At 41.4% G+C, this 13,995-nt stretch overlaps 1 protein-coding gene across 1 annotated transcript in view; it reads left to right on the forward strand.

Annotated features, from left to right (window-relative positions):
* The window catches only part of LOC137378821 (E3 ubiquitin-protein ligase RNF166), an 86,755-nt gene extending 73,856 nt beyond the window's left edge, over window positions 1-12,899 (forward strand). The window contains exon 6 of the mRNA XM_068049241.1: window positions 769-12,899. Coding sequence (XP_067905342.1) covers window positions 769-834 — 66 coding nt within the window. The 3' untranslated portion in view covers window positions 835-12,899. The remainder of the gene's footprint in view (window positions 1-768) is intronic.
* Window positions 12,900-13,995: the final 1,096 nt, after the last annotated feature.

Raw genomic sequence — 13,995 nt, forward strand, 5'->3', positions numbered from 1 at the left:
GGAAAAAGAATTGGTTTTTGCACATTTACAATTTTGCCATACAGTGAATTGTGAACAGCAGAAGTCTTCCTCCATCTTTACTATATATAGCTGATGTCACAGTGCCCGAACATTTTACAAGTGCTTGTATATTATACTATAAATCATGACCAATATTGGCTTCCAAAACACATTTTATAATATAGCATTTGAACTACATTATAATTCAGGATATTGCACCATTTTATACTGTATACATTGGTACTTTACATTTTACACTTTACACTGGTAGCTGCACTTTATTGAGTTTACTTCTTTTTGTTTAACCTGAATTATTAGCCCAAGCAATGCACAAGTGAGACTTTTCTTAAGAGCAAAATAAACTCAATAATACTCTGCAACCAGTGCAGAATTCCATTTATTCTGTGGACTTTCATGTTTTTGAAAATGAAGAAAACAATGTTTATTTTTTGATTTTGTTCTTGTGACGTACAAGAGCACTTATTATATTTTTACATGGGTGTAATTCAATTTTTTGTTTCCCATAAATTAATTTGAACATTGGAAGTTGTGAACATGACAGTCATTTGCATAAAATAATATGTGCTAGAGTTCAGTTGTCTAAAGTCAATCTCTGTGTACCCTACCCTTTACATGCAGCGACTTCCAACATATAAAGGCTGCTGAGAATTATTGTGGGCATGCAAATATGAGTAGGAAATATTTATTTATTATTGAATAAATCTGCACCTTACAGGTCTGGAATAATCTTCATTTTTTTTGTTGCAGGATTACAACATTGATGAAGATGCGGCGTTACATGCAGCAATAGCACTTTCACTCACAGAGAAATGAAGCAACTGCCTGCACAGAGATCGAAGCAGGCATCTTTTGCACAGGTCACCTTCTCTCACCTGGGCAAAGAGAGTGCCAATTTCTCAGCATTCTGTAGGGTACTATCATCCTCTGCACAAGTCACCTTCTCTCATCTGGGCAAAAATAGTGTCTTCTTCCCAGCAGTCAATAAAGGTGCTGTCATTCCCTGCACAGGTCATTTTTCTCACCTGTGCAAAGAGAGTGCCAATTTCTTAGCATTCTGTAGGATACTATCATCTTCTGCACAGGCCACCTTCTCTCATCTGGGGCAAGATAGTGACCACTTCTTAGTATTCAGTAGGGTGCTATAATCCTCTATATACGTTAACTTCTCTCACTTGGGCACACATCATGCTCACTTCCCAGCATTCTATAGGGTTCTTGTAGCTCAGCCAGTCACGTAACCGCTTTAGTAACAAGTTTTTTTTTAAATCACTAGTACATGCCTGTACCTGTCGTTGGGTATAAATTTGTTCCTACATTTTTCTACATTATAAATTGTTGTACTTTTGTGGGGGAGCTTGTGTGAAATGGTTGTTTGGTTTACAGTTTGTGTTTTTAATTTTTAGGGTTTTTTGGATTCTAAGAAATGAAAGTATATTTTTAAAAATGGTACAGGAAAGAATAGAAAACTTCAGAATTGAGTGAAGAAACCTTTTATCAGTGATAAGTATCATTTATTTTGTTGCAAATCAGAGCTCGAATTTAACAGTTAGCAGATGGCAAATTTAGTGAAATTACATTGTAAACCGAGAAGTGATGTACTGGCCTGGATTTCGTGGTTGCAATGGCAATGAAACTGTCAATGTTTGCTGCCATTACAACTGTGAAACTGAAAGCCACTCTGGTATCCCCACATACACAGTTAAACATGGAAATCCAAAAGTTACTGTCAGTGATTCCACAGTGCTCCACAGGGTGCACTGTTAAGACCCTGCAGAGAAAAATCTTTAGAATTCAGTTGAATTGACATGAACTTCCATTTTAACTCTATTGGTCTCGCTGTAAAAACCCTTAATAAAGTTGCACCTTGTTGAATGAAGTGTAACTGAGTTTTTAACGGAGTACTAAATTCGTAACTATTGCTGAACAAACTCTCTGGCCTGAAAAATCTAATCGTATCTTTATGGAATTTCAAATTTCTCCATTATGATAAATTCCATAGATATTAAAAATAATGATTACTTTTTTAAAGTTTGTTTGATATTTCAGTTTCCATCTTAATCCCATGTGTATGTCCCAGTCTTTATTTCAATGTTGGTAAAATGATTGAAAAGTGAAGGATAATCAGTGGGTTTTACTTCCTGGTTTGCTGTCTGTGAGGATTCTTCAATGGGATTGACTACTTAGCCTGCTTGGTGACATCACTGTTTCTGGACACGAGAGATCTCTTCGAGTTGATGCCAGAATCAAAGTAATGTTGGGAAAGATGAGATCCATGATGCATAGATTGCTAGGTCTTTGCAGGCAGCTTCCTTTGAGGTCAATGGTGAGTGCTGTCACTTCGCTGCCGGCTGTAAAATCTGGGCCAGTGTGTATGTGCGTGCGCATTTTATTTTATCCCATTGAAAATCCTGGTAGATAAAGGGACTGAAATGGACTACTTAACTCTCATCTATATTGTCTTGAGTATGATATACAAGGTACTACAACTTCAGCTTTTCTTCTCTAGAAAATAGTTAATTTCTTTATAAGATTTATTTGATACTTTGAGGTAACACATCATTACAACTTATTCTCTTACTCTGTAGAAATCTGTCATTTCCAGTATTTCAGTGGAAGTTGTTTGGCTCATCCTGACAGAGAAGGTGAAGGTTATGAATTCTAATAAATTTCACAGGAATGACTGTAAAATGTGACAGTTCAAGTACTGACAGTCATTAAGTTCTGCATACATTAGTGATGGGCAATAAATGCTCTCTTTGCTAGTGATGCCCACATCCCGTGAACAAATAAAAAAAATACACTTAATAAACAATATGTCTTTTCATTCATGTAATCTAGGGGTGGTGCAGGTCTACTTACTATTTGGCCCTGAGGTCAGTTGTAGCCCTGTAGTGATAATTTAAGGATACTTGCTCCTGTTCACAGACATATTCCCAATCTCAAGAAAATCAGTGCTGCAAAACCCTTGGGCTCTTTGAAATTACACTCAAATGGTGCATGCATGATTACATGGACCATTCTATTTGACAGCACATTATAGCATTGTAGGCTGATTAGCAAATAGATCTTCTGTAATTTTTCAGAGCATATCAAGTGCATTGTACAACACAGATAGCTGAAAAATGCAGTATTTACACATTGGTGAGACATTCAACACATCTGGGAACCTCACAACACCAGAGGATCTTGATCAAGTAGACTAGCGCTACCCATGTCAATGAAAAGATATGGGGTAAAATTGTTTAGGGCCTGAAAATGGACAAGGGGATTGCTATAGAGTCATTTACTGCACAGAAGGAGACCATTTGGCCCATTGGTCCATGTCGTTTCTCCACGGAGCTATGCAGTCAGCCCCACTCCCCAGCACGATCCCCGTAGCCCTGCAAGTCTATTTCTCTCAGGTGGCCATCCAACTTCCTCTTGAAGTCATTGATCATCTCCACTTCCACCACCTTGTGGGCAATGAGTTCCAGGTCATTACCACCTGCTGCATAAAAAAAAGTGCTTCCTCATATTACCCCTGCATCTTTTGCCCAAAACTTCCAATCTGTGTTCCCTAGTCCTTGTACCATTTATGAATGGGAAGTTTTTCCTTGTCTAACTTATCTAAGCCTTGTACACTTCTGTTAAATGTATGCGGGATTACCCTGTGCCTGTTGCTTCTGATGCAGGCCACATGCAAACTTCATGCTGCCTGCTGAATTATTTAATTGCAGCATGCAGCCAGTGCTGAGGGGGTTCAAAATTGTGAGAGGCTAGCATGAGTTAAAGCTAACCCCCAATACTTAAGCTAGCGTGCACTTCTTAAAGGAGAGGTGCATTGTGGCTGGAGCAGCTTTTGGAAGTTGTTCTAAAAGTGATTTTGACCTTGGGGGAACACTCAATAATGGCATGACATGGCAGAGAGGGGGCTCCAATATTTTCTGATGCTGCACAGGAGGCCTTTGTTCAGGAGGTGGAGAGGAGGAGAGATGTAATCTATCCATCGGGATCCAGAAAGCCCTCTAGACAAACTTTGTGAAAGCAGTGGGACCAGATAGCCAAGGCAGTCAATGCCAGGAGCCAAGCACCAAGGACCTAGATGCAGTGCTGCAAAATGTTTGATCACTTCACACCTCAAGTATCTTCAAATGCCATATCTCACCAATTGCAGCACTTGCCTCACACATTGTTCAATTCACCACACTGCTATCACTCACCTACCCATAATCACTATCATACTTAACATTCATAGCTTCCCCTCAACCTCACACACTTCGCACTGCTGCAAGCCTCACATTCACATCTCACAGCTTGCACAAAGTTCCAGCTAGTCAACCATGACAGCTATATCACCCAGATACATTGCACTACACTCATTGATACACTTCCCTCTCTCTTGCAGGACAAGGTGGCGCATAACTGAAAGCAGCAGGACCTAACTAGTGGGGGATAGGGATGGCTGTATGTTCTCACCCCCATGCAGGAGTGGTGCTTGTCATCATTGGAGTGGTCATTGCTAAGGCCGTGGCCAGCACTGGGGCTGCAACCATTGAAGATGATGATATCCTCATACCTAATCCTCCTCCCATTCCACTTACCCCTTATCCCATGGTCATTTCTGATTTACAAGCTGCTGATAGTGTAAACATGCACCTCTTGCTTTCCCTCCCTGCTTACCACAGTCCTACCCTTGTGTCTTACTCCTTTCAGATATCCAATAACTGCAATTTGGCCAGTTAGTGGTGGAAGAGCAAGAAGTGGAAGTGCAGGGAAGATAGTGATGAGGAAGAAACACCATCACTCGATTTCACACTTGCAGCCATCAGCTCTGATACTGACACAGCATAATTTAGAGGATAGCTTAGAGGCAGGATCTGCACATGGTGAGACACTCGGCACAAGTGGCCTGCAGCCAGGGCAGGGTCAAGGGTAGTGCAGATGCCTGCTCGTTGTAGGATAAAGTCACACAAGAGTTCTACTGCAGAGGACTCAGATGTGCACTTCAATGGGGTAGGCTTACAGAAGAAGACTGATGGATATGCACAATGAAATGCTTGGTGCGTTGTCAGGCTTGCCAGAAAGCCTGCAGTCACTGTCAAGGAGCATGGAGGAGTTTGGAACCAACTTTGCACAGGACTTTGTTCAGAGCTTTTCACCCATCCTTTCCAGGATGGAAGTGATGGCCAACTCTGTTAGCACACCGCAGACCTAACTATGATGTAGTATGTGATGGCCAATGTCGCAATTTCCATTGCAGTACAAGCAGAAGCCATCCAAAGTCTGGGTGCTGCACTGGAGGCTCCGACTTCTATCATGCAAGATCAGCTTTCTGCTATACAAGTTCAGATGCTTACATCAAGGCTGCAGGTACCAGCAGTCAAAGGGGCTTGCAGGGTGTCAGCAGTCTTACAATCTGTCCTCCAACAGATTGGGGGAGCAGCAGTAGCTCCATAGAGCACGAACGTGCTGTCCTTGCTCAGGATGACAGCATTCGTCTGCCCACTCCGCCAGTGCCCTAGCCGGTTGCCTGTCAGCCAGTCAGCCCAAACTGCTACCGCTCATGCTGAGATGGGGCAGTCCGAAGCCAGACCTTTTAGGGCCAGAGCGCTTGGTCGCCCTGCAAGGCCATCTGCAGTCTCTACTTAAAATCAGCAGCCTCCCACCAGCCATGCTGCAACCAATGGGGTAGCACTGTGTATGAGTGCTAGGTCAGACAAAAGCACACAGAAGACGGGCACTAAGGGAATGCAAAAGGGTGATTAGTTAACGTTTTGTATGCAGTGTGCCATGGTTTGATTTATAAATTTGGAATGTTTATTTTGTGTTGGCTTTTATTTTTGCATTGTGGTCAAGCGGGCATTCTGATGGTCAAAAACAGAGCAAAGGGAATGAGTGGAACTGCTGGAGAATGGGGAATTAGGGTATTGCAGTCGGACAAGTCGTTCACAAACAGTCTGGCTAGAAAGAGACTGTGTTGGTTGCCTCCTCCCTTCCTCTTCCTTCTCCTCACCTCCTCAGCCAGTTGCTGTCATGATGGTGAGGTTGTGCACCATGCTCCGTTCACCACGCGCCGTGCAGCAGACTACTACGGATCATGGCACCTGCTGGGCAGAGACGTCCAGCTCAATGGAGGCAGCCTCCCTGTGTCAAGATTGGGGGGGTGGGGGGGGCATTGGAACCAGAGGCTCCATGCCCTAAGAGGAAATGCCGCACCCATGGCCCGAATGATGCACCTGGAGGGATTTCCTCTCCACTTCATGGGGCCTAACGGCTTCGCCCTAATAATATTAACTTTCAATACTTGCCTCCAAGGGCACCTCCATGTTGAGGCACCCTCACAGTCCCAGATCTGCACCCAGTGGGACTGCAGAGTCTATAGAGATGCTGGCCCTATGATTGGGGCTCTATGATGTTTTGTGTGGCAGCGTGGCTTTCGTTGTATGCATGTGTGTGGATGGGTTATACACAAGACCTGAGCCATGTCCTCAATGGAGTAGCCACCCCTTGGTTTGTTGTGGTGGCTCAAATACAAATAGCATAATGGACTGCTGCAGAATGAAGATATTATGACTGCTGTCAGGATACTAGGGATTGATTGGCATGACTCGCTGCATATGGGCACACACCAGCTGATTGTTGAAGGTGTGTAATCCCTTCAGTTGTGGTACATCTCAGAATTGACATGCGGTGTCTGCAAAGCTTACACGTGTGCAGTCAATGGCACCCAGCACCATGGGAAAACCTGCAAACCCTGCCAAGCTGTGTGCTTATTCTGCCTCCTGCTCCCTGGCAAGAGAGAACAAAATGTATTCATCTGTCTTGAAATTCAGAGCCGAGTCACCTCTCCTATGTCACAGTGGATGGCAAGTTGAGAGATGCTGCAAATATCCCCTGTTCCAGCCTGGAATGAACCCAACACATAGAAGTTCATTGCCATGGTCACCTTCGCAGCCATTGGCAATGCTGTGCTCGTCCTGCTCGGACATTGCTGTTGTGGTGCACCACATAACAGATTTCACTGAAGACATTCTTAGTGAGGCACGGATGTCTGACACACCCTTCCTCACTGAGGTTCAAGTAGAAGAATTGCTCCCTGAGCATGTTGGGCAGATATGACCTCCTGCACAGATCCCTTCCCTCCTCCCCCCACCCCCACCTTTCTCCCTATTCCAGTAGCTTGTGATGCCTGTATCATTCTCCCTGTCATGCTGTAGTCCAAGGGGTATATCTGCTGCTGTATGGACGTCTGGGAGCAAGAAGTTTGCGCAGAATCAGTCAGGACAAAATCTTTCAGCGAGTGATATACCACTCCCTGTAGACTTTAACAACTTTAAAGAACACTTGAAACATTTTACAATTGTAGCAGCAGCCAGTAGAAATGAATCAGCAACTAACTTGAAAGTTGTTGATGACCTCTTTAAATAGCATTGGTTGTGGGGTGCAGTCCTACCTGCTGCTGAATGCATGGTCAGGTGTGTGAGATTAAGAGAGAGTGTTAGCTGGAGCATTGAGCTCCAATACGGCAGCGTTCCATCAAATCAACATTACATGCTGGTTGACGTCATGATCTGCCTACTCTGCACGCTTCCAGCAGACACTCACTGCAGTGTGCTGAAAGCCCTCACCAAAATGGCATCCAGCATGACTTACACCAGAACTGTGCGCGTGCACCATGGGACGCCATTTTGGACTTGTAAGGTCACCTGTAGAACCCTAAAAACAGGTGAATTTAGTGACTTTTTTTTTTAAGTCCACTATGTCTAGTCCTTAGTGACTACAGGTATCTGGACTGTCATAGTTTTACAGTAATTCCTGTGCGTTTCATTAGGATTTATAACTTTCACCTTATCTGTTGGGACTAGCCAAATATCTTGCGTTGAAATACTGGAAATTACAGATTTTGTCAGAGTAAGAGAATTTTTCATAATGCTGTGTTAGCTCAAAATATCAAATAAACCTATTTTAAAGCAATCAACCATTTTTTTTACAGAAAAGACTAAAGTTGTACATGATTTTATACCACTAGAACTAAGTGTCTTGAGGCTGTGTAATCTTGAACAGACCAGCAAGATGGGATGGATAAAGTTTGCAAAAGGAACCCAAATATGAAATAAAGTTGTTGTCTTATTAGCAGGTTGTTTAATGCAGTGTTAATTCTATTCGGAAGGAGGCCTAGCTGACTTGCTTTTGATATGTGAGTTATGTAGTAACCTTGTTTGAAGAACCAGACTGCAAATGAATGCTGCCAGCAACAGACCAAAGAATACTGTCCTGGCTCGTTAGCATTAGTGAGCCCAGACTAGGATTTATGCTCGAAAGCTCATGTGTGCACATGCATACATATATATTTGGATAATTACGACTGTGTGAATATACAAACACAAATGTAAACACTCCTTTAGCTCCAACACACTGTCAAGGCATCATTTCGACTAAATTGCTGCTGTTTTATCTGAAGAGTGTTGTTTTGTTCCAAGTAAGTCAAATTAAAGTCTGATGTAAATCAATGAAGTCATTGTAGTGTAAAATCAGAAGGAGTGTAAAACAGGTGTCCGACCCCAACCCTCCCCATTTCAGCTGTGCGAGTTAAGTTAAAATGACACCCACCACCCCACTGGCTTCTCCAGTCCTCAGAGATGTCAATGTGCAAGTAGTGAAATCAGTGAGATAGCTCCTCTAAAACATTCTGGGGTTCAGGTACCCATCCACAGGCCGCAGTAGTGTCATGGGGCAAAGCCCAATGGAATTCTTGGGGGTTAAATCACTCACCTCTCTTTCAGCACAAAAGAACAACTTTTCTTCTAAGATAATGCTGTTTCTTTTTGATTCCTTGGCCATGTCATGCTTATGGTTGACCGGCTCTGCTCCTACCTTTTTCACTATCTTGGCATCTAGGAACTGGCAGTAAAGTTTCCTCAATAACTTTGGCAACACATCATGTGCACCTGAGATTAATAGGTTCTGCAGCTGCATGATCTTGTTCACATTGATAAACTGTGGTAATGCTGCCTGATAGAACATGAACCTGATAGCACATCAGTTATTGCATCTCGAACTGCTGGACAAGGCATTTGAATCTTGTACTGCCATCATTGTTACTGAGGAAATAACTTTGGAGACCATCATATTTCTGCAATATTCTGGTACTCCATTTTCCAGTGTGAGCCGACTATGTATATATACTTGACCCATCTGTGCATATTTTGTGTCACAAATGGCACATTATTTCTCCAAACCCTGCTTACTCTTGTTGACTTCTTGAACCAGTAGTATATGTGAACACAAAAAAAACTTCAGTGTCAAAACCCATTGTGCTTGTATCTGTATCACCAGCTTTGTTTGCGATTTTGCGAATGATACAACATGAACAGCCAATGAAGAACACTGCTGGTTATTTTGTATTAATCTCGTTATGATTGAGTTCTTGTTGTCAAGATTTACAGAGGTATTATCCCAGCAAATGCTGTTCTGGTGAATATAGCATCAGTCGTTGATCCTTTAGTGATACACATATCCAAAAGCTGAGTTGACTCCATTGACTGTCCATCAAAAGTGAAAAGTCATAGTTAATAGGTTCATCCTCTAGCGTTGGACCCATCAATTGCAGGTGCATAGGGTTTCATTTTCATTTCCTCAACTAATCTTGATCTGGAATGGTTTGTCAGTGTACATTAATAATGCATCTGGTTTTTAGTTCTCTGATGCATATCCTGCTGCTATTTGAGAATCGGGAAACATTTCTTTGAAAAATGGGCTCAGTTGGTCAGCTAGAGCAAAAGGAGCATTAGCAACTTCCAGTTTTGCTCTTTTAAATTCTCTATTTACTGATTATATGTTAGATCAAAAGAATTCAGAAAGGAGGAGGCAACAAAACAATTATTGTAACAGTTTGACATAGTTTGAGAAGATTTGAGTATATCACAGCCTTGAATTATCAACAAGGGAGTTAATCAGAGGAGCATCTAGTTGGATAGCAGCTGCTTTAGCCAATGTTAGCCTGTGACTAGACATGAATTTGCAGCTTCCTGATGGGCAATATTTAATGCCTGCACAAGCATTGCACCAAACACTGGGATTCCCGGCACAGCGGAGATGTCTGCTATGTCTTCGTCCATTCTTTATTAAACTTGGTCTTGTACTTGAAAGCCCTGCATATTTCGAAGGCTTCTCGCTGATTTTCTGCTGCTTTGGGGAATGATTTTGAACCTGAGTCACTGTTAATGTTATGTTCTGATGCCATCGTTGGTAAAAGTAAACTTCACAAAGAGATGTTTTGCGTGACTGCCCAATACTTGCATTCAATTTCACAAGCCAATATCTCCCTAGAATGTTATCCACTGTTATTTCTTAGTTCTTCAATGTCTATCATTTGCTTACTTTTGATATATCTGGATAAGGGTTTGCTGTTAGGTTTGTATGTTTGCAGTTATATTTTGCTCGTTCTTTTTTAGCATCTCAATTTCTTCCCATTTCACAGCCTGCCTGTACAAGTCTAACTATCCTATTCCTTTCCAAAGCAATGCATGCATAGACGTGGCTGGTAGACGGCCTTGTACCTGCATGCTCTAGTATTCTTGGGAGCCCAACTCTCTCATGTGCAGTCAGGCATTCTGTCTGGAAACAACCTTTAAAGTACTAATCTTGCACGGGTGCAGTAACTGTTTTTGGCCACTTGAGTGCAGGAAAGCTTTTCTGTTAAGTTAGAGTGTGGTTGTGAGATGAACATTAAATCCGTGTGACTCATGGAAAATCTGGGAGAGTTGGCACATCTGGGACTCTCTTCCTAACGCAGCACAAAATATCTATGGTGTGGACAGTTGGTTTATTGTGGCTTTATTTTTTTTAATTGTGTTTTAAGGAATATAGAACCGAGGTGGGTAAATGGGAGTTAAGATACAGATCAGCCATGATCTAATTGGCTGAACAGTCTCAAGGGGATGAATAGCTTACTCCTATTCCTATGTTTAATTTTTGCATGCTGAAACAGTGGTGCTGGAAATTTCAGATCTTGGATATGCATTGTCTGGATTAGTAGATCCTAACTGTTTACCACCGATCAGAAAAAACAGGCTGTTATGGAATCTCTCAAAATTAAATTCGAGCTCTGAAAACATTTTATTTTATTTTCTTCCACTTGTGTTTTACATTTTGTAAATGTGTGATGTCATCCTGAGCCATTCCTTGTAATCCATGCTGGGTGGTGAATCTATGGGTATCTCCTAACTGTCTTGAAATAATATAATTCTAATGTGTTCAAGAGGGAGCACAAATGACCAGTTAGATACACACCAGTCAAACAAATCATTAAGGCAGGATCCTTCCACATTAGCAGCTGGCTGAACCAAAAAAACAATTGAAGCTTGTGTGCTGAATTAATATATTTTTTAAAGCAACACACTGGTCAAGCTATTTGTACAGGGTAGTAACTGGAAGAGCAGCTAAAACACAAAAACCATTGGGTGCGATTTGCTATGGTTTCATACATCTTCACTCCACTTTACCTCTAAGGTTCAGATACAAATGACTGAATGGAAGCAAACCTCCATCTTATGGCAGGTGTAGTCAGTTACAGATTAACTGAGATTTATCATTTTCAATGCATCTATCTGAACATAAATAAACAAAAATAAATGTCACTAAGCTCAAAAGTCTCGGCTTTGGATAGGCTTGGATGGAAGGCTTAGGGAATGGAAATTCCAGTTGCTATAAACCTCAAAGATTTTTCTACAATGTTTTAGGGCAGTACATTTTAGGAAGAGGTTAAGTAGTGCTTACCATTATGGGGGAAATTCAGCAGTCTACATGAACATGAAGTATGCACTTGGATAGCAGGAACCAAAAATGCCATTTACATAGTTAAGTATTTAATATCCAAACTCTCCAATTGAAAAGTTGGATTTGGTTTGCAATAGAGTTACAGCAGAAAAAATGTAACTTTAGTTTGTACTGCCACTGGGATAAAAATAAAACCATTAAATTCGCCTTCACTGTTACATTCTCCACCTTACTGAGCACAAAGAGAGAAAACTTCCAGTTCATTATTTTATAAAAGTAATTTTGATGTAGCAAAAATGATATTACTGTGTGAAAGAGATTTAATTAATGAATGTGTGGAATCAGTGTTTGAAATTGTTTGGACCACTAGTAGAATTTTCTGGTGACTTGCAATTTTGCAAATATAAAGGCATACAAAATAAGTTATTTTTCCTCTAAATCTCTTAATTTATTATTTTACTTAACATTTTTAAATTCTTATTTAATTTCCTTGCAGCATTACTTTTGATGCTTGTAGCTCACTAGCAAAAATAAAATAGAGAATATTAGTTACCAGTAACTTTGCTAGCTGCTAGTCTTTATTTTGAACACTGTATGATATTGTATCTGCATAGGAATTGTAATGTAGGTAAAAAGATTTTTCCCATTATTATGGTCATGCAATTAGACATGCAATTCTGAATTTTATATTGGCTTCTATTGATACTTTGTTTTAAATTTATAATGCTTTTGCATCTAAAGTAAGCCAAGTTACAATACATAAGCATGTAAAAATGTCATCAGGGACTAGCCAATGATGATAATCAAGTTGCCTGTTGTCTGATTTCACTGAGGCAAGGCCACTGAGCTAGTTTTGGTGTCATTTCTTCACTTATCATTCCAGTTCAGTTACAACCCTGCGACCGCAGAGGCGTGAGATACAGGTTCCACATTCTTCCATCGAGCTGCAAAAAATGACTATAGAAAAGTTACGCTATAATATAAACCTTGTCTAATTTTCTAATATTTTTAATGTACTACAGTGCACATTTTCAAACTAGTTTTTTAGGAATTGTTTGTTGCTGTGTGAAGTTAGTGTGTACATTTGGATATTTTGTAAATAAAATTTTGCTTGTTGAGCAGCCAGAGGTTTTTTATTTTTTATTTCATATTTCTTCTTAATTCCAAGATCATTTGACCACATAGTCAAGCAAATATTTCACTAATTGAGAAATTCAGATATTCTGAGTTCATTGCCACTTATTAGTAAGTATTATGGGCTGCATTTTACCAGCCCCTCAACGCCGCGGGTCGTGGCTGGGGTCCCGTAAAATTCTGCGGGGAGAGGCCCGCCTCAAACCCCCACATCGAGAAGAGCCTGCCGCATATTACTGGTGTCAGGCGGACCTTGATGCCATTTGGCGGGGGGGCCTTCATCTACATATTTAAATCAACCTAAATTATATGTAAATGCACTTACCTGCTGGCAGCAGCTGTCCCACACCGATTTTAGTACCTCGCCCGCCTTTGGAACTCAGTATGGAGTTCCAAGGCGAGAACCTGGTGGGGAGGGGGAAGGAATAAAATTTTCAGGGCAGGAGGGGGTGGGGGAGCGAGGAAAACACTTTTTATTGGCTGTGGGGATGATGGGATAGAGTTGAAGGGCAAATGTTAGAAGGTTGGGGGGGAAAGTTCGGGTAGACAATAAACTGAGATTTGTTCATATCGGGCAATGAAAAGATCATTGGGGGTTGGTTGGGGAAGGGCGTCCGTCATCTAAGTATTTAATAAAAATTTATTATAATGCAACTTTAAAAATTTAAATCTTTGCTAAAGGTTTGAAGCCCTTTAAAAATTGCGCCTGCATACTGGCGCTGGGCGGCGTTGACGGGGACACGGCAGCCGCCCCCTCTATGTCATCGGGGGCGACCGCTCTGCCCCCTCTATTTAAATTAGCCCCCGCATGTAATATCGCGGGCGCAGTGTGGCAGCACTTCCATGTCGGAAGACTACCGAGTTCAAAGCGCGCCGCTGCATAGCGCAGCGTGTGAATAAAATCCAGCCCTATATCTTCCAGTAAGGGGACCAACTAAGCCAAAAATATTATGAGTACTTCAATAATGACCATGATTCATTAACAACAACAACTTGCATTTATATAGCGTATTTAACATAGTAAAACGTCCCAAGGCACTTCACAGGAGCGTTATCAAACAAAATTTGACACCGAGCCACTAA

The sequence above is a fragment of the Heterodontus francisci genome, chromosome 17, assembly GCF_036365525.1.
Source record: "Heterodontus francisci isolate sHetFra1 chromosome 17, sHetFra1.hap1, whole genome shotgun sequence".
NCBI classification, from domain to species: Eukaryota; Metazoa; Chordata; class Chondrichthyes; order Heterodontiformes; family Heterodontidae; genus Heterodontus; species Heterodontus francisci.